Source organism: Ornithodoros turicata, chromosome 2 (genome assembly GCF_037126465.1).
Source record: "Ornithodoros turicata isolate Travis chromosome 2, ASM3712646v1, whole genome shotgun sequence".
NCBI lineage: Eukaryota > Metazoa > Arthropoda > Arachnida > Ixodida > Argasidae > Ornithodoros > Ornithodoros turicata.
In genome coordinates this window covers 104,043,523-104,069,131 of record NC_088202.1, presented here as the reverse complement: position 1 = coordinate 104,069,131, position 25,609 = coordinate 104,043,523, and the positions used below count along the sequence as shown (strand labels likewise).

General features: G+C 43.8%; 1 protein-coding gene across 4 annotated transcripts; it reads left to right on the top strand.

Annotated features, from left to right (window-relative positions):
- The first annotated feature begins 86 nt into the window (after positions 1 to 86).
- Positions 87 to 25,608, top strand: LOC135385891 (tyrosine-protein kinase Fer-like). 4 transcript variants are annotated; one of them, XM_064615492.1, is made up of 18 exons: positions 87 to 313; positions 8,147 to 8,369; positions 15,048 to 15,221; positions 15,297 to 15,393; positions 15,564 to 15,756; positions 16,493 to 16,630; positions 16,689 to 16,811; positions 17,004 to 17,126; positions 18,126 to 18,297; positions 18,420 to 18,521; positions 18,847 to 18,945; positions 19,289 to 19,489; positions 19,579 to 19,755; positions 19,939 to 20,152; positions 22,852 to 22,975; positions 24,199 to 24,350; positions 24,423 to 24,545; positions 25,156 to 25,608. In XM_064615492.1, the coding sequence occupies exons 2-18, from the start codon at positions 8,157 to 8,159 to the stop codon at positions 25,293 to 25,295; spliced, it is 2,565 nt and encodes an 854-aa protein (XP_064471562.1). In that variant the 5' UTR covers positions 87 to 313; positions 8,147 to 8,156; the 3' UTR covers positions 25,296 to 25,608. The 4 variants fall into 4 exon arrangements, with proteins under 4 accessions (XP_064471562.1, XP_064471565.1, XP_064471564.1 ...); XM_064615493.1 differs by having other exon boundaries at positions 88 to 313; positions 19,292 to 19,489; XM_064615495.1 differs by lacking the exon at positions 18,420 to 18,521.
- Position 25,609: the final 1 nt, after the last annotated feature.

Here is a 25,609-nt window from a genome sequence, read left to right as displayed (position 1 = left end):
CTCCTATCTCCTATCTCCAAAGCAGCTGCGAACTCCCTCACATCCGCTAGCGGCGCTGTCTCCGCTTGCTCCTCCTCCTCTCTTGCTCACCAACAATTCCCGTGTTCCTCCGTCTGCTCCTCAGTCAGTCATTGTGAGTAACGCTGGCGTGCTGTGTGTATCGTGCACTCTGGATTGATAGCTGATATGGATTATGCGGCATTGATGATACGAATCACGTGTGCTTGTGGTGATGTACGAGTTGGATTTATGCACCATCGTTGAATTTGGATACGTCTAAGCTCTTTTCGTCTCTTAGCACCGGCCAATTCGGGTAGGTACTATATGAAGGAGGTGCGAGTAGTGTTTGTTCGGGCTGGACTGTGTCTTTTTGTAATGCTTACTATTGGACGCAGAGGAATATATTAATAGGCTGCTCAAAATAATATAAAAAGCCGAATAAGGTAAGATTTTCTCGAGCTTGAGGGAAAATAGCCGGTTGTCGTAGAAACGCTCCAGGTGAGGGAAAATATAAGAGCCCCGAAAAAGTTCGATAAATCTAAATATTAATAATAATTTGCCAATCGAGGTTGGTGTTCCAACCGAGTATTTCGGATAAGGAACGATTGGCTGTCCTTTCGGGAGAAACGAGCGTGGGTCGCCGGCACTGCTGGATGTCGGTCTAAAATTAGTAATTTATTTCCGACACCGGTGGCGGTATCCGGCTGGCTCATTCAGAGCGGTTTAAAAAAGTGCACGTGAAGGTGGAAAGCGTCTGGCGACCACATTGACGATTCCCGAAGCGGGACATACGAAGGAAATAAATAAGAAAAAAAAAAAACGATGGAGTCGCGCTGTATTGTTATCCCAGAGCTGATTTACAACTTCACCACCGGGTTGGGGAGGGTATATGTCTGTCTCGAAAAAAAAAAAAAAAAAGAATATATATGTATATATATACTGTGTAGTGTAATACGAAGACAGACGTGATAACAGCTCGAGAGAGGGGAATGACGACTCGCTTTATCTATCCCTTAATTCCCTCCCTCGCTTTCTTGTGTGTTGTACGTTTGCCGTCGTAAACTTGAAAGATATACCATTACATGGTTGTGCTGCACCAGCCTTCGCGAATACAGTGGCAATGGGAAGGACAACCAGAATTTGCCGGCCTTCAATTTGGCGTGTCACTATTTGATATGTTCAGCTCCGGTTTAGATAATGAACCTATTTCCCTTGAAGTGAGTAGGAATGAACCTTGATCGCCCTTCCCTCTAGGTATTATGAAGGAAACGAGTGTAAAGTATTTTTAGCGACATAATACGATTAGATAGGGGTCGGCCGATGAAAGTACGTGTATTCAGAAAGGTGACAGTATATACCGTTAAGCGAGGATTCGGCGACGGTATCTCCAAGCGTTCTGAAACCGCTTTGGATCTGGCAAACACAATACCCGAGAGGATCAGTTCAAAGAAGAAAGAAGTTACGAAGAATTATCGGCGCAAACACTGAAGCATATAAAAAAAAAACTTCCTAGGAGACTCCAGAAAGAAACGAAGATCCAGTACACCCTCCTCTTCGAAATAGGCATACAAAATTAATTTCGTGCAGAGATGTTTATGTTCTGTGTGCAACATTGACATGCATAAAGGTCAGCAGTCTGAGGCTGCGTTGATGCATCAATCAGGGATGCAACAGCAAAAACACGGGACACGTGAAAACAGAGGACGTATACAGTGGGGTTCTGTGTTGCACGTTCACAAATCTCACAAGGAGGTACATTATGCAACACAGTCAGAGCAGAATAGGGACACCCACACGTGCAAGTCTTACCATGCTTGTGAGGGCTTATTCCAAAAGTCAACTAAAATGACGCGAATGTTTGAGCGCTTCTCTCCGAGCGGCATCTCGCGGAGTCTGCCTTTCTGGGTCCGAAATGTGTCCGAAAAAACGTGGTACATCATCGCCCTAGCTCCTACCGGAAGATCTTTATGCCGACTGACTGCCATGCGGGTCCCCCGCGTTACTTTACTACTTTGCTGAACGGATGTTTATTGTGGTCCAGACGATGGAAACCCACTAGAAGGTAGGAGAGGAACAAAAAGGACCGGAAGCCGCTTCTGTTGTTTGGCTTTCTGGTTTGCCTCAACGGTGCTTCTTTTGTGCTCATTAACTTTGAAAGGTTTCAGGGAATGTACTTTGCGCTCGGTGGGGCCTTGGCGGTCACTGGTACATGGTGAACTTAACGCTAAGCGCGAACATATCGCTCTAAACATGCTTGATCAATTTTCCGAATGGTTTACGTGACCCTCAGTGTTTTCAAAACACAGAGGGTCATTACCGAAGATGTAAACAACAGCATTGGGGCTAGTATAGTATTGGGCCATGTGCAAGGATATCTAGAAATTTCGTTTTTATTATTGAGGGGGGGGGGATATGTTTACTGCGAAGTAAAAGAAAAAAGAGAAGGGAATCTTATCTTATTGGATCGGTGCTTAGCAGACCTGTAACAATTCATTTTCATAAGTAACTGAATTACAATTACAATAACATGCTCACGAAAATAATTATATTACAGTCACAATTGCGCCATCTCTGAAAAAAGAAAGTAATTCAGACGCACAGAATTATATTCGTTCCATATTTCAATATGTAATTTTGTTGTACAACTATATTCTTCTTCCACGAGAAATGCAGTACAAACCTGGAAACATTTATTGAAAGCAGAAATCAAATTATTATATAGTAGTGTTCAACCCTAGAACGGCAGCCTGGCCCGCGAGTTCATGCAAAATGCATATTTTTTTAAATGCTTCCTAACGGATATCCTAACGTATCTCCACACATTACCAATCACAACGACACAATTCATATCACATGATTGCATATTTCGGCATATTTTTTCCTGGTTGTCATATAACGTCATAGTTCGGCGCCATTTGACCCATTTTCTTAACGTTTGCCGTTTCCTTTATTTTGCCTTGCGCCAGTAAAGTCAATTCAAATCAGAAATTCATTTCTTTTGCCACTGCTGACGTAATTTCAAACGGGGGGTCATCAGCCCCAAACCCGTGTTCCAGCTATACATCTACTATACTGCTTTTAGGCTGATTCGTGCTACGTAATCAGTAGATTCGGCAGCGCAGCCAGTGGAGGAGAGTTCAAGTGTTGTACTTGCACAGAACTTCATTTTCATATCTCACATCTCATGTTTCGCGTGTAATGGGGTAGTGTACTGCTCTCCAGCGGTGAATCACCCCAGGCCATAGTCATGATCTATTTGTTGTTGTTCGGCAAGCACCACTATAGCATCCAGAACCAACTTCTGAAAACACAATGCGCGACAAGTACTCCGAGAGTTTAAGTTGTGCTTGATAAAAATAAGGGAATGAAATTATTGCAGTCTGATGAGCACCGTTCTCAAAGGCAACGAACAGCACAACAAAGAGCTGTCTGCACATGGCGTAGACGAGCTAGTTCAGCGACATAGTGCACATTTTCGCGGTACATATATGTATCTTTCTTAACAGGCAAAACAGAAGTTTTTAATCTCCCGTGTAAAAAGGCATGTAAATGTAAAGTGCAATGTATGTGTGTGCATTTTTTAAAACCTGGGTATGGCTATCGTGGCATACTGCAATGACAAACGAGGAGTGTCTGAGTGTGCACGCTGAACAAACGTTCCAACTGCCAGCAAGGCACCTTCATTTTTGTAGAACGTTTTTTAGACAATTTCGGAATGGATAGAGTTCCAAGGTAGGCAAAAGCTTCCGGAATAGCTTTCCCGGCATCACAATACTTCCGCATATCTTCGCATATTTGGTTGATTGATTGATTTGTAAAAGAAAAAAATTGAGATGTTAGTCTCGAGCCACTCGGGACTGGCTACTCCCGGACGCGTTTCCGTTTCCCTTTCTTTTCTTCGCATATATAAACGTTTCGCGCCTCATATTTGCATGTACGTTTTGGAAGATGTTTGCGCATAAAGTCCCGGGCTCTACTTATTAAACATAACTATGGAAATACATTTTGTCAAACGGAAGTATACGACCCGTGGAAATCACATATTCAAAGTTTCAAACACAGTGTTGTCTTCTGGTGGTTAATATAAGGAATAAAAAAAAAGGCTCGGGCAATGCCGTTAGGCTGTCTTTCGTGAATCAGTAGAAATCGCAGGCATTGTACAAATGATTGCAGCTTTGAAATGAAATTGAATCCCAAATTACACACAAAGTTATTCGAAACGAAACTGCAAGTGCATTACAAATTGCTTGCAGGAGTAATTAAGTTGCAGCTACGATTGCATAATATCGACAGCAATCCTGGAAGTAATTAATTACAGTAACTGGGTTACTTGCGATTAATTACTTTCTTGCTCGGTTGCCGTAGCAGTCGAGCCACGACAGAACAGGATCGGGTCGTGACCACTGTAGCCTTCAACCGTCTCGAATGGTTTTAAGTTCAGAACCATGTCATGTGAGAAGTGTAAACATTGGGCTCGTAACTTCAGAACACCAGACAGCTGTAGCGTGGGAAATTCCCGCTCTGCAGCACAGTGTTCCGCGAGAAAGATATCAGGATGGCTCCACCCTTGTTTCCATGCGGTCAGAACCTCGCGTCGGATTTCACTCCTTGCATGGGTCTGTTTTTGAGTGCCTCACAATCTGAACTTGAGGTTTTCGCGCAAGCGCTCTAGGGGGAAATAGTACCGGCCCATATCACAACCACACAGTGACGTCCTATTTCCTCGCATATTTGTAGCGCACGCAAGACATAAAAACTGAAAGATACGATCGTATACTTTTGTGTTAGCGGCGCGAAGTAACTGTGGCTATGAGCGGCGTACAGATGTGGACAGATGGAGAGAGGACAGGGAGGAAGGAGTGGGGACAGGGGTGTTAGTATGCGTCCTTTGCCGACTTCAGGGGGAACTGTGCAGACATTCGTCTGGAAGGTCTTCGGGAAAACCCAGGGAAAACCTCAGACAGCAGAGCCATGTGGTAGGATTCGAACCCACCACCTCCCAGTCTTCAGCACGACCTTGGCTGCCACCAACGAGCGGCCATGCCGCTGGTACTCGTATCGTTGCTGCAGAAGCAAAGTTCGGAGCATCATTAGGCGCATCGGCAACAGTCATCGACGTGACAAAACGAGCGCCATCCATTGTGCGATCCAGGCGGATATGGTCGTTTTTCCCGCCACAAAAAAGGTCGAAAAGAAAAAGGTTGAAGAAAGAGTAATACTATTTCACACGAGCTTTGTGATGTTATTATATGGTGTGGTCGCTCAAAGCGACCATCACTGAAGGTTGGGACGATCGAGGTACTAGCGTGACACGACCAGGAACAATACGTAAATGAGTTTAATACCAGTGAGTGGTGAACGATGTTAATGGAGGTAAACCTGGGCAAAGCGGACTCCGAGCCTTGCGGAGATATACAGAAACCAAGATGGAGACGACAAGGCTTGAAACGGTGAAGCTCAGCGGTTGAAGCTATGCCTGGAAAATACGTTGAAGCGGTCAGGAAACGTTTGCAGCGGGTGATGTTAAAGATGTCCTGTGGTAGCAGCCTGTCCGGTCCAAGATCCCTCACGTCTGCCGCAGAATGTCTTCACGAGGACCTCTCTCGATTTATCCCGCCTTGATGCCCATATCGATGCCGCTGACGACTCACGTACCCGCAATGTCTCTTGGCACCAACTCGTGACAATCTTGAAATACAGTGTTTATGAACTCCGTTGTAGAAAGTAGGTCGCGTCTAGTACGATTTATTCACATTGAACTGTATTGGAATATGAAATCTCTACGACAGAGCCCCAACTGTATTTTAAAGGACCAATGAATTAAGGTATTCTCCATAAAGTTTTCATTCTGGTAGTACGCGCGAGAAGAATCTCATCTGTGCCACTCCTTCCAGATCCCCCTTCTTCAAACAACCCGCGGGTTACGCTGACGTCACCCGGTGACGTAGGGAGTCTGCCGTACCGTAGCGGACGAAATTTCAGCGGTGAACGGGACCTGATCAAGGCTAATCGCTACGGTAATGCCACGTCATACCAACCATTGTGCTTTTATAAACTTAATTGCCCAGTCACACATCACCGCAAAGCAGAAATAATATAAACGGCGTTCTATAATGTAAACTGACAGACGGTGCGATAAATAAAACAAGATGCGGAGCAATACTAAATGTCACGTCGCGCCGTCGGCACAGGGACCTGTAAGGTGTACAAAGTCCTAGAGGTGCGCGTGCACTCAAAAAACCGGCCTCGGCGAAGCATTTTGTAGCATATCCGACTACTGATCTCAACGCTACGATCCTGGCCGAGGACGCCAGCAACTTGGTTGTATAGGGTAACAAGCTGCTTGGAGGCACGGTATTCCGCGAGAGACAGTTTACTACAGTAAAGAACCCATAGGTGGGCAAAATTAATCCGCAGACCGACCATTGTTGCGTCGCTCATGATCACGTGCCACGAATTATCATTATCGAAAATTAGAACGAAAAGGAACGATAAAAAAACAATCGATAAGGCCGACGTGCGCAGAATCGAAGTCGACTAGCAAATCGAAAAAGGGCATCGACTTGGAGCACGTTCTGTGTCGCCGACTATACCCTTATCCTGCTCAGAATAAGAAAGAAGAGAAAATAGGATAAGCAAAAAGTTGCGATATGAACTGGGAAAGGGAAGACAAACTGACTCTATTCCTCCTTGCGAAATTCGTGCGTCGTCTGGTGCGAGAAAGTGTTCCAGTGACACCCAAGCCCCATTTCTTCCGTTATTCCTCTAATCCTCCTATATATTGCAAGAATCGTCTTAGCTAGTTGTAAGCAACGTACATACATACAGGTGGATGCTGGACCAACGATCCGCTTAGCGGAAATGCCGATAGCGCGCCGCCTGTTATTATTTAGTATCTTGATCGCAAGCGAGCAAGCGGAGAGGTGTGTTGCGAAAAAAGTATTTTGCGGCCGAAGAAAGGAAGTAGGAGGATCGACTCGGATCCCGTACCGGACGAGAATCTGAAGATTTTTCTTTGCATGGACTCGTATACGAAATATATTTTGTCTGAGAAGATGCTGCAGCTTGGCGCGGAAGGTTCCGCGCAGGTGACTTTGGGAGTCCGCCGACTAGCAGACTACCACAGGCGTCTATCCGGCAGCCATTTAGCGTCTATCCGGCAGCGTCTATCCGGCATGCTTTCAATTAGCGTCTTAACGCCAATAGATATGTTCCTTCCTCAGAATTATTCTTCAAAATGCACGCCGCGTGAAGAAGAAAGGTCACTTGCAGTGATTTATCCTACCCCCCTAAACACCCTACAGGGATGGATGGGGACTATGATATTTCTGCTTTAAATATGTCGACAATGATACGGAAAGCTCTTGCATACGTAACGGCAATAATGACCCCCTCTTCCCTCCCCCAATCTTCTGCCTCCATTCGTGCTTGCGGATAAACAATGGGTCGCTCGTGTATGCCCACGTAATGGAAACCTCCGCTTTTCACGCGATCGATAAGCGTTCGTGTGTGTTCACGCAAATCACGGGAAGGAAGTCACGTTGCGGACATTGTAAAGATAAGGCGCGTTTTTTGAGATTTGCAAGACAAGGGTAGCGATGCGCAACACTGTCTGCTGTTCGCGATACGAGATTGCTGAATAATATAGCGGGCCCCGCAGAAACGGAAATGAAGTATGAGCAGCTCTAGCCTGTCATGTTCGTTATCTTATCTAGGGAATGTGAGCTTATCTTGACTGATGTGTTCATGTGGGATTTATTATGCGTAATGCACCAAGAACAAGTGTTTTTTCCTCCACTCCTCTTTCTCTTTTCCCGATCTACTGAATTGACGAGGATGCGTTCCTACAGTGAACTGGGACGTTCGGAACATTTTGTTACGTGAGTCCTCCTGTGATCGAATGCGTGTCAAGTCGCACGCACATTTTTCTCTGGTGCGAGACGCAATTTCTAATCGCACAGTACTTACTCGCGTGTATCTCTATGCACGTGACTGTGTGGCAACAACAAAATGGAGAGAAAGCTTAGGATCATTACCGGCTAAATAACTTGTACGAATAACGGGTACTGACCGCTGAACGCAAGCCACCGCATCTAGGCGTTCTCTGCTATAGGGTTCACCAAACTGAAGCATGTTTGTCTTACAGGAGACCACCCATGGGCTTTGCCACAGAGCTGCAGGGATGGACGTCCCATGACGCACTCATTTCGGTGCAAGATGCTGAGCTCCGGCTTTTGGAAAACATGCGGCGATGCATTATACAGAGGGTCAAGTGTGATAGGGAATATTCCGTCGCTCTCAACTCTGTCTACATTCAAGCATCGAAGGTCGATACGGCAGATGAGCTCTCTGGAAGCCTGATTGCCAAGGTAAATGTTTCTCCCTACGTCTACCTTTTTTATGGTTGTTTGGCACAAGTAATTACAATATGAGCAAGTAATGCACGCGATACTTTCTTCTGGTGGCGTTCTGTACGGCTAACTAAAAAGTAAACTGACAATTTTCACACACACACACACAAAAAAAAGAATTCAAATTGGGAGTAGATTTACACCTTTACATTTTTCACAACCATCGTATCTCTGTACGATTTTCTGATCTGCATCAACAACTTACTGGTCACGTGCAGCAATCTATCTCTGTCATGTCTTGGAATGTCCCTCTGTATTCGGCGTTTTTCGGTTAAAACCGAATGAGGGAAAATTTACCCGGCGTATGTTTTTCGGTGTTTTTCGATTAAAACCGAAAACGCGGAACCGTACCTATAGAGGATATGTTTTGAAAACTTCGCTTTACAGTTTCCGAAAATTGGAAAATCGATTTATTTCAACGACACATTAGAGTGCTACCTTTGCAGTCCAGTTTGCAACATATTAGAGAGAGAGAGAGAAAACAACGGAACTAGAACAATCACTATGATAGGGAAGAAAAGTATTTGGACACGCATACACACAAACTCAATATCCGCAAAGTAAGGCTGTGAACCGGAGAAGATAGCTCGTGCAGGTTGAGTGCTCGAGCAGGTCTAGGCTCGTGTCGGCACAGTTCCCTTAGAAGTCGGCCCATGACGCACATTCCCCAGGGCGTCAGTCGTGATGTTGCCCACCCCTGTTAGGCCGACAACAGCGAGACCTTCCACCATCACCACCACTACCTGGTGATTGGTGCTTAGTTCGTGGTAAAGTATTTACTATAGGTGGGACAAGGTAAAGTTTCGTACCTGGTTAGCCTTTGTGGTTACTTGACGACACCACTTCAGTGACTATCGTGGACAAGTCGCCCGCGAACAAAAGGTCTCCGAGCAAGGTAGCTGGAGCATCCGGACACTTCGTCCCAAGTTATGCAATATAAACGTGAAAGAAGATTAGTTGCATCGATATGAACCTGCAGTTCCAAGTTTTACAGCAAAGGGAGTAATACACACGCAGAAAACGAGCATCGCGAAACTCGTCCGGTTCTGACATCTCTGCGGGCGTTTCTGCCAGTGAGGTAGCGCGGGAGAGGTCACAATGCTTACGAGCACCAATGGCAATGGCCGTATAGCTCTCGCTTCTCTGACGTCAGAGGTTGACGCGTGCGTGTGTTCAACGATCTGTATCTCGTGAACTACAGCTCGTGCAAAAATGATTCATTTTTCCTCAATACTCTGGCGTGCAGTACAATGCGTGCATCATGTAATGAACTACGTATAGCAAAGTGTCGCAACATCCGTAAGTTGCGGGTGAATCCAAGAGTGAGCTGAAGACAATTCCACACACAGTGCAGGGGACAAGGAAGACCGGCCGCCCTCACACTCTTTGTCCGACGCAACTTCATTGAATTCAAGTGTACCCGAATCCACGGTGCACAAGTTCGTTCCATGCGTCGAAATAAATATGCAAAGCAGAGTATTTGACCCCAAACAACTCTCCTGCGAGCTCTTTTGCTGCAAATCGACACATCTTCCAGGTTTATTCGTGTTTTGTCGTGACAGGCGGAAGCGGACCCGCACGTTGTGAAAATGTTCCAAGAAATGGTCCAGCTTGTGGTGTTTTGTATACGCGCCCCCGAGGATAGCACAGCCTGAAACCTGACACCCGGGTGTGGGGGACCAGAAAGCGATCTCTCGGTGACTGTGGGAACAATTTTTTTCCTCTTTCAGTCTAATGTGTTAGTTGTTTTAGAATAAAGCAGTGCTTGCCTCGACTCCAAAGAGATCGGACGTCTCTGCCTTTTTGTAACGTTAGCAATGCGTCGCAATTGAGTTTTATACCGAGCAGCGTACGTCAGATATTTTCCCATTTTGGCGAGTGTTTCGTAGATTCATGCACAACACGCCCCTATGAGGGGAGAAGCAACACGAGAATCTCCTCATCATAGGTCAGCATTTTTCGAAAAATTTATTCAGCATCACATCATGCCCGGCAGTGCCCACAGCCCATAACATCACATCACCTTCACAGCCCATTACATCATAACCCATCGTTCCAAATCAACACCACAGCTCATCACATAACTAGAGCCTGAAGTTTGCGGGAAATATTTTTCTAAATTCGGGAGGCTAAAAATCCGGAAAATAAACATGTGCTCTAAATTTATGCGAATTTTGGTGGAAAAACTTCCAGTATGCTAAATTCAAGGAGAAATCGGGCTCAGTTACTAAAACTAACTGTACTCGTTTGGTACAAACGGTGATGTAACTGTATTTGCTACCAAACAAGTTAGTGCGCATTCCTACAAAAGTCTCCGTGAGGGCAAATTGACGGGTAAAAATCGGGTTTCACCCTAAAGAGGCAACCGTCAATTCGGGGTGCAAATTCGGGGAAGAATCGGGTCAAACCCTAAAACATCAGGCTCTAATCATAACCCATCATTCGACATCAACATCACAGCTCATCACATCATAACTATGCTTCCGTTTTTTCGGATTTTACTTTTGGGGCGGATTCGACGTATGTTCTTCTGTTTTTATTTATTCTCATGAAATCGGCGCTTTTCGGTGATTTTCCTGGAGTGTACATGGCGTACCCTGCACTTATGGGCGAATATCAATCGCGCCATAATTTCAAAACCGTGCGCCTCAACGCAGCCTAAAAAAAAAAAAAAACAATACAAAATGAGGCTTCTGCATAGACGTGACTCGGGAAAGCATAGTCACAGTAGGAGGGCATGCGTGCAAATTACGAGGGGATATTGTAAAAACACACGCAGCAGCATTCGGCCCGCAGTTTGTTCTCCCGAGTCACGTGGCTCAAAGGCTGCGCGTGACGTCATATGCACGAGCCTCATTAGCCCCTGTGAGACATCACTCAAGGAACACTTTATTGCTTCACAGCAAGGTGGTGGTACCTAAATCGTGAAGGCAGAGCTTTTTCTTTCGTAACATTTAACGTGTGCAGCGATTAATTCCCCTAATCTTCCCTCGGACATTCATTTGATTTCGTTTTTTTCTTCGGCTAAAACAGAATGAAGAAAAATTTACCGGCATGTTTATTTCGGTGTTTTTCGGTTACCGAAAACGCGGAATCCTAATCATAACCCATCATTCGACATCAACATCACAGCTCATCACATCATAACCCATCATTCAACATCAACATCACAGCTCATCACATCATAACCCATCATTCAACATCAGCATCACAGCCCATCACATCATAACTCATCATTCAACGTCACAGTCCATCACATCATTACCCATAATTCGACATCGCAGCCCATAACATTATTACCCATTATCTAACATATCATATCATAGGCCAGAGTTCAACTTCAGAACCCGCTCTGAATCAAACTTCATTTTGAATGATAGGCTTAGGAGCTGAATTCCAGAGACCGATTATGAGATTGAGGGCGGGGGATGCCGTTGGATAATATTGCAGTTTAAAGGGGCGGTTCACACGCTTTTAGGAGCTCCATTTAACTTCTACCTGAAGTACAGCAGAGCAATGTAATTTGAATTACTGCTCACGCTTTGGTGCCAGTGGTGCAACCACCGGGATATTGCAGTTTAAAGGGGGCGGTGCACACGCTTTTAGAAATTTTATTTAACTTCTTCAAGAGGCACAGCAGAGCAATTTGAATTGCTGCTTACCGCTTTGGTGCCAATGTTACAACCAGGGCCGGCGAGAGAAATTACGGGCCCCGGGCCCGCTCCTCACGTCTCGATAACATTGTCAAAGTATTTCTTCTTTATATGAATGACAGGCGTTGGGTCGTGCGGGCCCCTGAGGTGGCCCGGGCCCCAGGGCGCCATTCCTGGCTGCCCCACCCTCTCGCCGGCTCTGGTTACAATCTCCGGCGCAATTTAGTTCAAAGGCGCACTACACACGCTTTCGATAATTTTATTTAGTTTCCATCAGAAGCACAGCGGAGCCATGTGATTTGAATTACTGTTTACGCTTTGATGCCAATGGTACCACTGCATTTTGCATTCTGCGATTTAAAGTGCCACTCCGGACTCGGAAAACAGCGTTTATTTTATTTAGTCCATGAAAAGAAGGCGTCTCAAGGATCCTGTTTACGAACGCTGTGAATTTTTGTTAATTTTTGAACAGCTGCTGAGCCTCCACAAGTTTCGATGACGCAACGAGCGAGTGACGTAATCATAAGCCCACAAACTGCAATAATGTCATGTTCAGGAGAAGGCATTCGACTCGTAGCAGCGACACCGGCGTCCGGGGAGGGTCACGTGGTGGAGAAGTCATGTGAGGTTGATCGAAAGATGGGAAAATGGGAGGGATGTCTTCTCCCTCCTTTGTGTTTTCTCCAAGGTCGGCGCGGTTGGACGGTATGTCACGTGGGGCTCCGCTACCGGAGCGGAAAAAGCGAGCCCCTCGGAGGACTCGAAGGGCAACAACGTTGCCAGATGAGAGCCGGGCGCTCTGTCGGAGCATAACATGACGTCACAGTTCTCAAAAATAAAAATTAAATTTCTCTAGCTTTCGCGTCACGTAGAGCCAAAGTATTCTGCAGGAATGTTAAGTGAGGCAGGAAGATTTCAGTAACATAACTTTGGTGGGATTCTGAAGACACGAGATTTAGTCCGTAGTGGCACTTTAAAGGGATGGTGCACACGCGATTAGGAGTTTTATCTTCTACCAGAAGCACAGTGGAGCAATGTAATTTGAATTATTATTTACACTTTGATGTCAGTGGTATACAACCGCTGGATGTTGCGGTTTAAAGGGGCGTTGCACATGCTCTTAGGAATTTTGTTCAACTTCTACCAGAAGTACAGCAGAGCAATGTAATTTGAATTATTGTTTACCGTGTTGGTGCCAATGGAACAACCACCCGCATACTGCAGTTTAAAGGGACGGTGCAGATGCTTCTAGAAATTTTGTTTAATTTCTACCTGAAGCACAACGGAGTAATGTGGTTTGAATTGGTATTTACGCTTTGATGCCAGTGGTACAACCACTGCATGTTGCATATCACAGTTTAGAGGAGCGGCGCACACAGTTTTAGGAATGTTATGTAACTACTTCCAGAGGCACAGTGGAGTAATGCAATTTGAATTACAATTTACGCTTCGACACCAGTGGCCCTGCATGTTTGCATATTTCGGTTTAAAGGCGCGGTGCACACGCTCTTAGGAATTTTATTCAACTTCTACCTGAAGCACAGCAGAGCAATGCAATTTGAATTACTATTTACCGCATTGGTGCCAGTGGTACAACCACAGCATCAAGCAGTTTAGAGGGACGGTGCACACGAGTTTTTGGTACTTTTGTTTCATTTTATTTAATGGGCAAAAAAGTGCAAAAAATATTGCGGCACGAAAGACGCCGATACCTTGACTGATACACAAAAGGAACGTGATTCACCTGTCGTGCCCACAAATTTATAACTGCTCTAGAAGCTGCAGTGTATACTTTGCCTCTACACCTCCATAAGAAACGTGATAATTCGGAAAAAGCAGCAGCAGAGGTAGCCTTTTAAAATGGGGTAACGCCCTGGTATCATGGTATCAGACATATTAGCGACCATTTATGCTATGCCATTCCACTGGGATTGTAACAGAGGTGACCACAAAATTAAAAAAAGGCGGCAGCACAGCCCTTTAAAACAGGCAAAGCCCCTTTAATCATGGTGCCAAAGACATATTATCAACAACTGATGTTATGCCATTCCACTGGGATTGTAACAGAGGTGACCGCACAATTCGGAAAGGGAGGCAGCGGAGCCCTTTAAAATGGCCAGCACCCTCTGTATCATGACGCCTGAGACATCATTGGAGGGTCAACATCACATCATAACACATAAGTTAACATCACACGCAACATACCATCACATCATACCCATCATTAACACCAAACTCAACATCACATCCTTGCCCATCATTCAACATCAAACTCAACATCCCATCCCATCATTGCCCATCACTCAACATCACATCATTCTGAGTGATGTTATGGTGAACGATGTCGGTGATGGCCATCATGAGTGAATTTGCCGACTTATGCTCCTCATCGGCTCGTGTGATGTTTCCGTGACGTGTGAGCTCCCTCTCCCACATGTATTCTCTGCAGAGGGACGCAGAGTTCCGCAGTAGGAGTGAATGAAGTCAGGCGCCAAGGGAACGCCCACATTTCCTCACGCTGACGTTTGACCAGGAATTTGGTAAAATGGAGAATACATTACCTGTGGAAACATATCTATGAATATGAATCAATGTTTGGAGAACGAACTTTAGCCGGAATCGCAAACACAGGGGGTGTTGCAAAATGTTGGGGGGGGGGGGGGGGGGCACATGGCTGTTAGACTCAAGTAGTAACAGCTTTATGTAACATTCCCCTTGTTTCTTATTTCCTTTCTTTCCTGTGCACACTCTACACGCGGTGCACAAGGAAATTGAGGGGATGCTGCTAAGCGTTTGGGACAGGTGGGTAGCAGGCAGCGTCAGCATAAATCACTTTGTAAAAGGTAATCGTGAGCAAATAGCACATTGGTCTGTCAGTCGGTGCAATACAACTTGTAAATTGTGCCCTCATCAGCCTGTGGTTCATCTTACATTTCTTGCCAGGACGACATGCTCATTGCACATTTTACCGATTGCAATACAGGCCTGGAACACGATCATAGACAGCACGGAAGCAATAAGCAAGCTAGTCAAGCAAAATGCTGACCAGTTGGCAACTCATACACTTGATATGCTTGGCTGCCTCATCTTGGAGAAGCGTGCACTCAAGAAAGTCTATCTGGACGAACACCAAAGAATACACGGGGAGCTGACAAGGGTATGTGTGAGCTTCTTATCCTGTTTTTGCCAGTTATCTCGTTAGTCCATTAACCTAAGGTTCATAACGTTACAGCTCAGAGATGCTGTTCTAAAAAGCACGTCAGACTACGAGAAGTGCCTTGAGAACGCCACTCAAGCCAAAGAAAAATATGAGGACCAGTTTGTCAAAGGTGACATTCTTATCAAAACATAATGAAGGGTTTTCGATGGCTCTATGATCTGTGAAAGAATCAGCGATGGATTGTACTATCAAATACAAGTGCAAGACACCGATGCTACACTGACTGCTAATGTGCCTTACTAATGTGCTAATGTGTGGAACTACTCATTTATATTGCAGGAAGGGGAAATCGAAAAGTTGAAGAAGCAAAAGACCGGTACATAAAAGCATCCAGGAAACTCCATCAGACACACAATGACTACGTTCTGCTCCTGAACGAGGCCATGAACTACGAGAAGCATCTGCGTACAGAACTGCTTCCAAACTTGCTTCAGTATCAGCAAACAGTCCTTCAAGAAGCCATTGACACTTGGTATGGACCGTTCCTTAGATAATTAGATAAAGGACTCAAGACTCAAATGAGTATGTATGTAACATGCCCTATTGTTTTTCCTTGCCTGCCCATGGATCAGAACATGTACGTATCTTGTACCATGTACTTCACAAGAGCAATCTGATATTCACATACATACCTTTCATACTCTCTGTTGGCTTGTTCTTAATTATAGCCAAATTAGTGAAGTCCAATAACATGATATGAGATTATAAGATTTCCTCGGTCATACGTCAATTCTTTCCCCCCCACGAGACAAAGACAACAGAGGGCAGAAACAACATTTTTTTCTCAACTCGTACTGCTCTCAAGACACTGTTTCCCAGATGTTACAATGGGAGATTTCTTCAGGTTTGCTAATTCACAAACAAAGAAGGTGAAGGTGAACGACTACAAGTCGTTCACCTTTCAGAAATGATATGCTATGTGCAGTCCGCTAGGTTTCGTGTTTCAAATGACACGCTGTGTCATTTAAATTATCATCATTGTTGAATTAAAATGTGGTGTACCAACATGGGCTTAATGAACTTAAGAAAATTCAAAAATTTAATATTTATTGGATTAAATTTGATTATTTGCCCTTTAGAGCAAAACAGTGTGATAACATTTTGTCTGCTCACCTGCAAAAATTGTATCATCATGGTTTTACTGCAAGCAGTTCATGAGATAAGTGGATGCAGTGAGTGATGCAAATTGAAGCAGCTGTTTCATACAGGCAAACCATCACAAAGGACTTCTGTCTGCGCACAAGCTTCTGTACGGAACCTTTCCAAGTCATTCACACCAGGTTAATGGGAAGCATAGAGGCAATCAAAAGCGAAATGGAATATGAAGACTTCATAGAGAAGTACAAGTAAGAGATACAGTAGCTCAACATGCATATTTAGTTGCTAACTTATCTCGCACATCAGGTCAAAACCAATTCCGTCCATTGACTTCCACTATGATGAATCGTTGCTCAACAACTACAATGGCAAACTGAAAGCTGATCAAATCGCTGTGGATGACTTCACAATCGATGTTGTAAGAGAAAGGTGAGAAAAGTTGTAAACAGAATTGGTAAACGCAATAGTTGAGTGCCCTGCAGTCCTCATATGGATTTCTGGCATATTGTACTGAGGTCAATATTATGTATCTGGATCATGCAAATGTGTACATGCATGCAGATGTTCTTTGCTTGCTCCTAGCACTTTGTGTCTTAATGCTACACACATTCTTATTGTCAGAGTCGACGAGATTCAAAAGAAGTTAACACAGGTGCAACTGGCAATCCAGGAGAAGGATATGCAGATTGGGCAATTCCAGGTGGAGGTGTCTGAGATCAAGACTACACCGGCATTGGGCTCTGCGTGAGTTTCATGTCTATAAATATGTATTGCATAAGGAGCTCAAAGGAACAAGAACTTGCATCTAATAGGCGGGAAGAAATACGTGCTGCAATAAGTGCCTCAGAAGGTCTTTTGAGTACTATCATACATGACATTTTTATTATCCTTTACAGAATTTTTATAATAAAACTACAACAGCTACCGACATGCAGTTTTTACATGTGGGTTATGCAGCCAGGGAGACATCCTTTCAGATATCGTATGTAACTACTAGATGATTAGTCACCAAAAATTCATTAATTAGATGTTTTCAGGGAAGTGTGAGCTAGCAGAATTAGAGCTAGTCATTATTTTAAATTATTTCAATTTAATAATAATAAAATTTTGGCAATTTATATATTAAAGTAAGTGCTCGTTCAGAATTTTTAAAAAAGAGTGTTGATTCAAATAATGATTGCTTCCAATACTGTTAGCATTTTCCTGAACAGATCTAATTAAAAAGTTAATTAAAAAATTTTACGTAATTAGTTGTCCAGTAGTTGCATGCACTTCACCACAGGATGTCCGCCTGGACGTGTAACCCGCCCACAAAAATGACATCACTGCCGCTCTCACAGCTTAAAAAAAACACTGAATGATACACAAAAAAAAAAAAAAAAACCCTGTATAGACAACGTGCAAATCATGTGCACAGTGGTCAACACAGCACTTTACTTATTGCCATTTCCCCCTTGCAATAATACATTGGAAATAAACTTAGACTCAAGATGCATGAAGATCATGATGGCTACATGTGATACGGTGACAGTTTGACTCCATTATTATTATTATCATTATTATTATTATAACATAGTATGATTTAGCAACCATAGACAATGACACTTGCAGCTGTTGTCATACTTCGTTCTAAAGGTGTGCAAGGACAGCTAAGCATCATGCAACAATTAAAGTCCTTCATAGCATGAAGGCATACCATGCATGCTGTTCATTCTGTGTCTACAACATGGTGTGCACATGCAGGGCTATGGTGAAAAAGCGTGCTGTGGATATCCTGCGGAGAGAAAGAGAAGAACTGGCTTGTCAAGAATTCAGGCTGAAAAGTCAACTGGATCTCCTCATGAAGCCCCTTTCTGCCGTCAGCAGTGACATTCCCAGGGGACTTGACTTGGATATCGGCACAAATGGAGACACGGTACAGCTTTAAAGTTTTGACAGGCAGGAACGACAATGGTGTACCACTTTAGGCGCTGGTGTATTGCTGTGTTGCAGCAAATTTCCATGTGTTTAATAGAACCGTGATTGTCTTGGATGCAGCCTCACTGTAAAGATGAAGATATTATGGATTTCACAATGATCAGCAAAATTGCTGCGAGGCACTTCGTGGACAAGATAAAAAGTCCCTTCCTAAAGAAACAGGCGAGAACGTGTTTTGTGACTCTGTGGGCTTGAGATTTACTGCAACAATGCATGTACTAACCACATTTGTTTTTTGAGAGCTATTTAAACTATTTTCTGCGCTGCACGATAATGACATGCTCTTTTACTAACACTCTTGTGCAACATATCAGCTCTCCGTTTTTGATACTCTCCCCACTCTCGCTCCCATTCTCTCAAACTGCTCATGAGCTTTCTTTCTGGTGAACTGCTCATGCACGACATGTGTTAGGCTGATTATGCTGGCAATTCTCATGTGCCATGTAGATTTGTGCATGTTGCCATAGTACTGGTGTATTTGCCACAGGCCACACCAATTCAGCAGTCCAAGGACTTGCAGGAATGCATCAACTCCAATAACTTGTTTGAAGACAGCACTAACAACGGCCAACAACCTTACAGTCGTGTAAGTTCCACGTTGATTGGTTTTGTAGAACTGTATTGGCATGCCTCAGCAGTCATGTTTATAAAGTAGTTTTCCCAAGATAGGAGCAAAGCATGCTCTTGGCATGTGGATCCTGGAGTGTATTTAATGTTACGTTATTTTGATTTTGGTACGCTGCTTTACCACTTGATGTAGACAATATGAATGGTTCAGGACAGAATTTGTTCCAATTACACTACAGCAATCCAAAACATTTTACAGTTCTGCAGTCAGTATTGGCTCTATTTTCATGTCAAGAGTATAAAAAATGGAGAGGTTACAAATGTGCTGCTAGTACATCACAAATGTCCTATTTTTTGCATAGCAGATGATAGTGAACCCAAATGTATCCCTGCAAGATGAAGACTGGTTTCATGGTGTCCTTCCAAGAGAAGAGGTAGTCAGATTGTTAGTGGAGGACGGAGACTACTTAGTGCGTGAGACTATGAGAAATGAGGAGAAACAAGTAGTGCTGTCCGTCTGCTGGCAAGGCCACAAGCACTTTATCGTGCAGACTACTTCAGACGTGAGATTTCAGACTTCTTATATATATCATTCCACAGGATAGCTTATGGATTGAAATGGACTACATTTAGTATTGTCTCCGATGTTCAGGGCAAGTACAGGTTTGAAGGCCCTGCATTCAATACAGTACAGGAGCTCATTGTGTACCAACATCACCTGGGACTGCCTGTGACAAGCAAGTCGGGAGCAATCTTACAAAATCCCATCTTCAGGGAGCGCTGGGAGCTCAACAACGATGATGTTCAACTTGTGGAAAAGATAGGGAGGGTAAGTTGTCCCCTTGTTCAACATGTACACATGTCCTGTGCACATGTACATTTTACGGGTATTATGAGACCATTATTACCGGCACAAGACGAAAGACCTTTCATTGTCACAGTTTTAGATTCAGGACTAAGCTTCTTTCCAGCCATGTTATCACTTAAACTCTGTTCTCTCTTACTGTTGCAGGGAAACTTTGGAGATGTGTACAGGGCCATACTTCATCCACAAACTGTAGAGGTCGCTGTTAAGACATGTCGTGTTAGCCTCCCAGATGACCACAAGAAGAAATTTCTGCAGGAAGGAAGAATACTGAAGCAGTATGATCATCCAAACATCGTTAAGTTCATAGGCATATGTGTTCAGAAGCAGCCCATCATGATCGTCATGGAGCTTGTGCCCGGTAAGCTCTATGCGCTTCTGCCTTGAAGACGCTTTATAGTTAGGGCCTGAGGTTTTCGGGTTTTACCTGATTCTTTCCTGAATATACCCCCCGAATCGCACAATTAGTGATTTAGGTTAAACCCGATTTCTCCCTGAAATAGGGGGAGGGGGGCTGTTTGTCACGCGCCCCGGAACCACGACGCATGACAGCGATAGTGGGAGAGAGGGAGGGTCCATCGACGGAAGGAGGAAACCCCGTAGCTCAGAGACACATGGAGGAGCACGTGACCTCCGAGCGTTTCGCGTACCGCATCTGTCGTGCCCGCGCCCGTTCACGCATACACTGAATATGTTCACTAGCGAGCTTGTCCTGTGCTGTAATAATGGGCTGCATAAAGAACACTGCTGGAGACCGGGCACTTGAGTTTCCAGACGTAGTACCCAAACATTGCCCAGCCAACTTTATGACAAGCACCTTAAGGGGCATTCGAAAAGTAAATGATAGTTGTGAAAAGAAACGTATAGGGAGCAAAAGTAAGCATATAGTTGTCAATGAATCACCGAACGCAATGGAACTTAGACGCTCTTTTCTGCTACTTTGACATGGAAACGAAAGCGCAATCTGTGCAAAGATGAGTGCAATGCTTTTTGAAAACAAGTATCTAAATTGAACTAGTGTTTGCAGGTTTGAATTACCATGGACCTTTTAACACGCTCCTGATTTTGTAGTAGACAGTACAGTCGAGCCCGTTTATTACCATCTTCGATATAACTCCGATATTACAATCAATTGCTGGTTCCCATCAGCTCACCAATTGAAGTACATGTAAACAAGACATCGATATAGAGAGCGTCGCGAAAGCATTTGCTGCATCTATCAGAATTCTCCTGAAAACGCGTGAAAATTGGAAAGCAACACTGCACTTAACTTCATTGAAAACAAATTACGACAGCCTTTTCAAGAGCCTTAGCCTCCGTGAGCATTAAAGTGAGGACGCAGTCCCTTTGTCTGCGCATGACTGCCAGGGATTAAATGCGCATGTTGTAAGGCACACGACTTCGAAGGGGCTCGCGGGAAGTAAGGGAGGTTGTTCCCTGTCCCCATCGTTCTCTCGCCCTCAAGTTTTTTCTAGTTTGCCGCATGCCACGATAGCGTCTGCAGTTCCGGGATACGTTTTGATGACTCTCGACCCAAAGCTGCACGCGCAAAATCTTGTTGCAAAGTACCGTGCACCCAAACACGCGTCGACGAATTAGCCGTGGGCGAGGCGCGTTCTGATGGACAATGCAGTTCTGATACTGAGAATGATGATGACTATGGCACTGGATGACGTCTTTGATCTCAAAAGGTACGGAGCCTCACGTTGTATCGGCGGGTATGTTGTCCTTGGAAAAGCTTTCGACACAAAGCTGTATAAATTTAGAGCTAGAAAAAATGCTTTTGCGCTCACAACAAATGCGCACATGTTCAGCGGCGTTTTACTTGTGATCCCGACCTGCGATTCCACGAAAGCTAGTTTTTAACGACAACCCTTATATAACGATCTGATTTCGCATTCCTGTCAATATCGTTATAAATGGGCCAGACTCTATTATTACTTAGTTTGGAAGCTGCTGTGTTTTTAGATTTGTGATCTGTACAATAAGCCTAATAAACCCGACTTTTGCCTGTATCATATCATTCGAGAAATTTTACACCTGAATTCACACGAATTGGGCGCTGCAGGTTTTCTATCCGATTTTTACCCCCCTAATTTTCCAAAAAAATATTTCCCGAAAACCTCAAGCCCTATTTATAGTGAAACACCTTATAGAGTGAATTCATTCACATGAAAATCCAAGCTATAATTCCATTTCATAGAGTGTATGTGCTACAGAATGCTGTGTGACTAAACATCAACAGCAAACGTAGCCCAACTGCTGGCTGCCATTCTCTTTGCTTCACATATTCGACCTAACTGTTTCAGAGGCAGCAACTTCAGCCTTGCTCAAATGCAGTCAATTATTAACCCCATTAATTCAGAGCCCAAGAGTTCCAGCACACAAATGCTTTAGAATGAACCTGACTCTTAAAATGGCAAAGCGACCAATGGTCAAAGGCAGACTTTTCACTAATAACTTTGGTTAGTCTTTTTTGTCCGATTTGTCAACTAACCATATGCTCATATGTTTAGCAACTGCACAATGTATTTTTATCTGTGCTTATTGCTTGTAGCTAGTGCTTTGTGTCTTCAGCAGTGACTGCAGAATATTTTTCTTTTGGTTCTTTTTATTTAATTTATTATTATATTTTATTATGTAAAAACACCCCATAAATTTTGCAAGAATGAATGCACAAAACAGTGGACAGTACTGGTGGGTTCTAACACAGTATTCTCTGAAGCTAAAGGTGTGTGCTGATTTGCCAGAAATCCTCCTTGTTAACAGATACTGTGATGTTTACTTAAAATGGTCTGCACTGTGCTGTCATACTCAACACTGGCACGACCAGTACCAGATGAGGCTGGCTTTCCCAATCGAAGCAATACACTTCCTGGCGGTAATAGCATCATATTGTGAGGATAACTAACCATAAGCATAATGAACACATTTGAGAAAGTGTTATTTGTAGGTTGGTTATGAGTGGCCTCTGGCACAGTTTGTTGAACAAACTGCTCTAGTCATGTGCATGCCCCTTGTGGTTTTAGTAAAGTAAGCACCTTCACATGTCATCTCCAGGAGGTTCACTACTTGCATTTTTGAGGAGCCAGGGGCCTCGTTTGAACACCAAGCACTTACTTAATATGTGCATTGACTCGGCTGCTGGCATGGCATACTTGGAAAGCAAGAACTGCATTCACAGGTACGCACATTATACACTTCTCGTGTTGATGCTGCAGACAGTGCTTGATCTAAACGTATGCTATGAGGAAGGGCGAGCCCAAATTAACAAGGGATCTGGTTATCAGGTTGGGAAATTGGGCAAATGACATGTACAGTCATGTACAAGGAATGATCACTGATTGAGGTAAAATGAAGTCCCTTCATTTTCGATTTCAAGCTTTTGTTTCAAAGTTAAAAAAGTTAAAATTTAAATTAATGCAATGAAGAGAACGAAACTAACAAACTAATCTGAAACTATATTTCCTGACTACACAACATATAATCCAGAAATGGTCATGAATATATTTTTATGCTGCTTTCAGTATTTTGATGATTTAAGATGATATAGGTACTGACACATGTGAAACCAAAGCTTCAAAACTTAAGGCTTTAAGATGTAAGTGTTCACATTTCATTTAGCGAGTGTCATAAAATTGTGCCGCTCGTAATTGACCAACGGCACCCTATACAGTGCAATCCCATTCATTCGAGCTCGAAGAGGACTGATGATTTGTTCGAATAAACCGGAATTTGAACTAGGGAGTCGCTGTGAATGACAGCTTCATGCATTGCATCATAATCAACCTTGCCACGCGTTCACAGTCACGCAATGCCGGATATATACGAGGTTCATCCATATTCCAAAATATTTATTTCCAGGCAAGCATGAAAACATCACGTCAGAAAATGTTCTGTTACCACATGCTCACATTCGTTTGCAAACCAATTGCAAATCCCACTAAACCAATTCGAGAAAATATCAGCTGTTATCCATGCCTCTTTTTTGTTGCTGGCCATGTAGTCAACACGACGAGCCTCTCCTCAAAACAGTAAGGCCTATTGCTTTGCTGACCACGGGCATGTGGTACCGTTCAGTGCTAGTCGCATTTGCGCACACCATTTCAGAGATTCATTCCTTGCTCATCTTTCCTCCAGCACAAGTATCGCCTTTATAGGTAATGGTCCGATATGTAATAAGTAGACTTAACACTAAATAAGTAAATGTGTACCTGACACGCCTGCAGTGTGCCGGGTGGTGTGCAGTCGGGCAATCTCGTTCGAATAAACCATTGGGCACGTTCATGTGTTCAAACTCTCTAGTATTTTGTTCTCATTAAAATATGTATAACCTTGACGAGACGTGAGCATCAGTTTGAATTAAGAGATTTTGAATCAGTGGGATTGCACTGTATTATTCCGCAGGGATCTGGCAGCAAGAAACTGCTTAGTAGGCCACAGCAACATTGTCAAGATATCAGACTTTGGTATGTCAAGAGAAGAGGAGGAGTACATTGTCTCAGATGGCATGAAGCAAATTCCTATCAAGTGGACTGCTCCAGAAGCACTTAATTTTGGTAAGCAGCTGTAAGCAGTACTGGAACCTGTTCAAAATTGTTTGTAATAAACTAACTATATTCCTCATACAGGGAAATACACATCAATGTGCGACGTATGGAGCTATGGTATTCTAGCCTGGGAGATATTTTCCATGGGGGCATCTCCGTACTGTGGAATGTCAAACAGCAGGGCTCGGGAACTCATAGATACTGGTAAGTCTGTTCGCAAAAGTTAATCCCCGTTTTAAGGAGCACTCCTAACAAGTGACAGTCATATCCTGAAGTTCTACCTGTAGTACATTGTACTTTAAGGATGATAAAAGAATACCAAAAAGTAGAGGCGTGCAAATATTCAAAAACTGTTTATCCTGTACTGAACTTCCCCGCGGTAAAGTAAGCGTGACGTTCCCATGCAAGGGAGGTGCGTGCTCGCCAGTGCCCCCACACATCGGGCGTTGAGGGTTGAAGCTGGTTGCTGCTCGCGTTCGTGAGCTCGTAGTGGGGCAGTGTGTACTGCGTGCACCAGTGGCACTGAAGCCAGAATAAAGTGTAGCGAAACAAGTTAGGCAACTCGATTCCCGATAACCTGGCGAAGCCTCAGAATAGCAGTCTGACCCATGTAAGGTCCATGGTACAGCAACATACACTACAAAATTAAGATCCACGAAATATTCCCTAAATGCGAGACCAAGCGCATTACCTAATTATTAACACTATGAAATTAACCACTTTTATGGAACAAATGCAAGTTCTCATAGCTCTGACACTTCCACTATGTTTTGTCACATGATGTATTCAAACTTCATTGTCCTTTTGTCTCTAGGGTACCGATTACCGTCGCCTGACCACACCCCACAAGGAACGTATGAGCTCATGCTTCGCTGCTGGGAGTATAACCCGGACAAGAGGCCCAATTTCCAGCAAATCCACTCCATACTTGTGAATATCAGCAAATCTTTGTGACAGTGTGTTTAAGGATATGCCATAATTCTAATTGTGCCTTGACATCTTCCCAGTGATTTCTCTTGTTGTATTCAAGTTATGCCTGTACATACAAGTTATTATTAAGTCAATGCAAGGATGGCTGTCAAAGCAAAAATACTCTGTTGGAAGGGGATTGTATTGTGATGCAACTGTACATTTTGTAAGCATTTACCACTTTAAGAGTTGATTGACTGGTGTTTCAAGTTTTTAACTATACATGTGCTTCTCAGGACATCTCCGATAAGAAGTGCCATATACTTTTAAGATGTGATAATAAAGCCTAATACATAAGT

What these genes read in the sequence shown, in the direction of transcription:
- LOC135385891 (XM_064615492.1), top strand. Translation starts at nt 8,157, where the DNA reads ATGGGCTTTGCCACAGAGCTGCAGGGATGGACGTCCCATGACGCACTC. An exon ending in TACACGGGGAGCTGACAAGG is followed by an intron (nt 15,222 to 15,296) that starts GTATGTGTGAGC and finishes ATAACGTTACAG; the next exon opens with CTCAGAGATGCTGTTCTAAA. An exon ending in CGTCATGGAGCTTGTGCCCG is followed by an intron (nt 20,153 to 22,851) that starts GTAAGCTCTATG and finishes TGTCATCTCCAG; the next exon opens with GAGGTTCACTACTTGCATTT.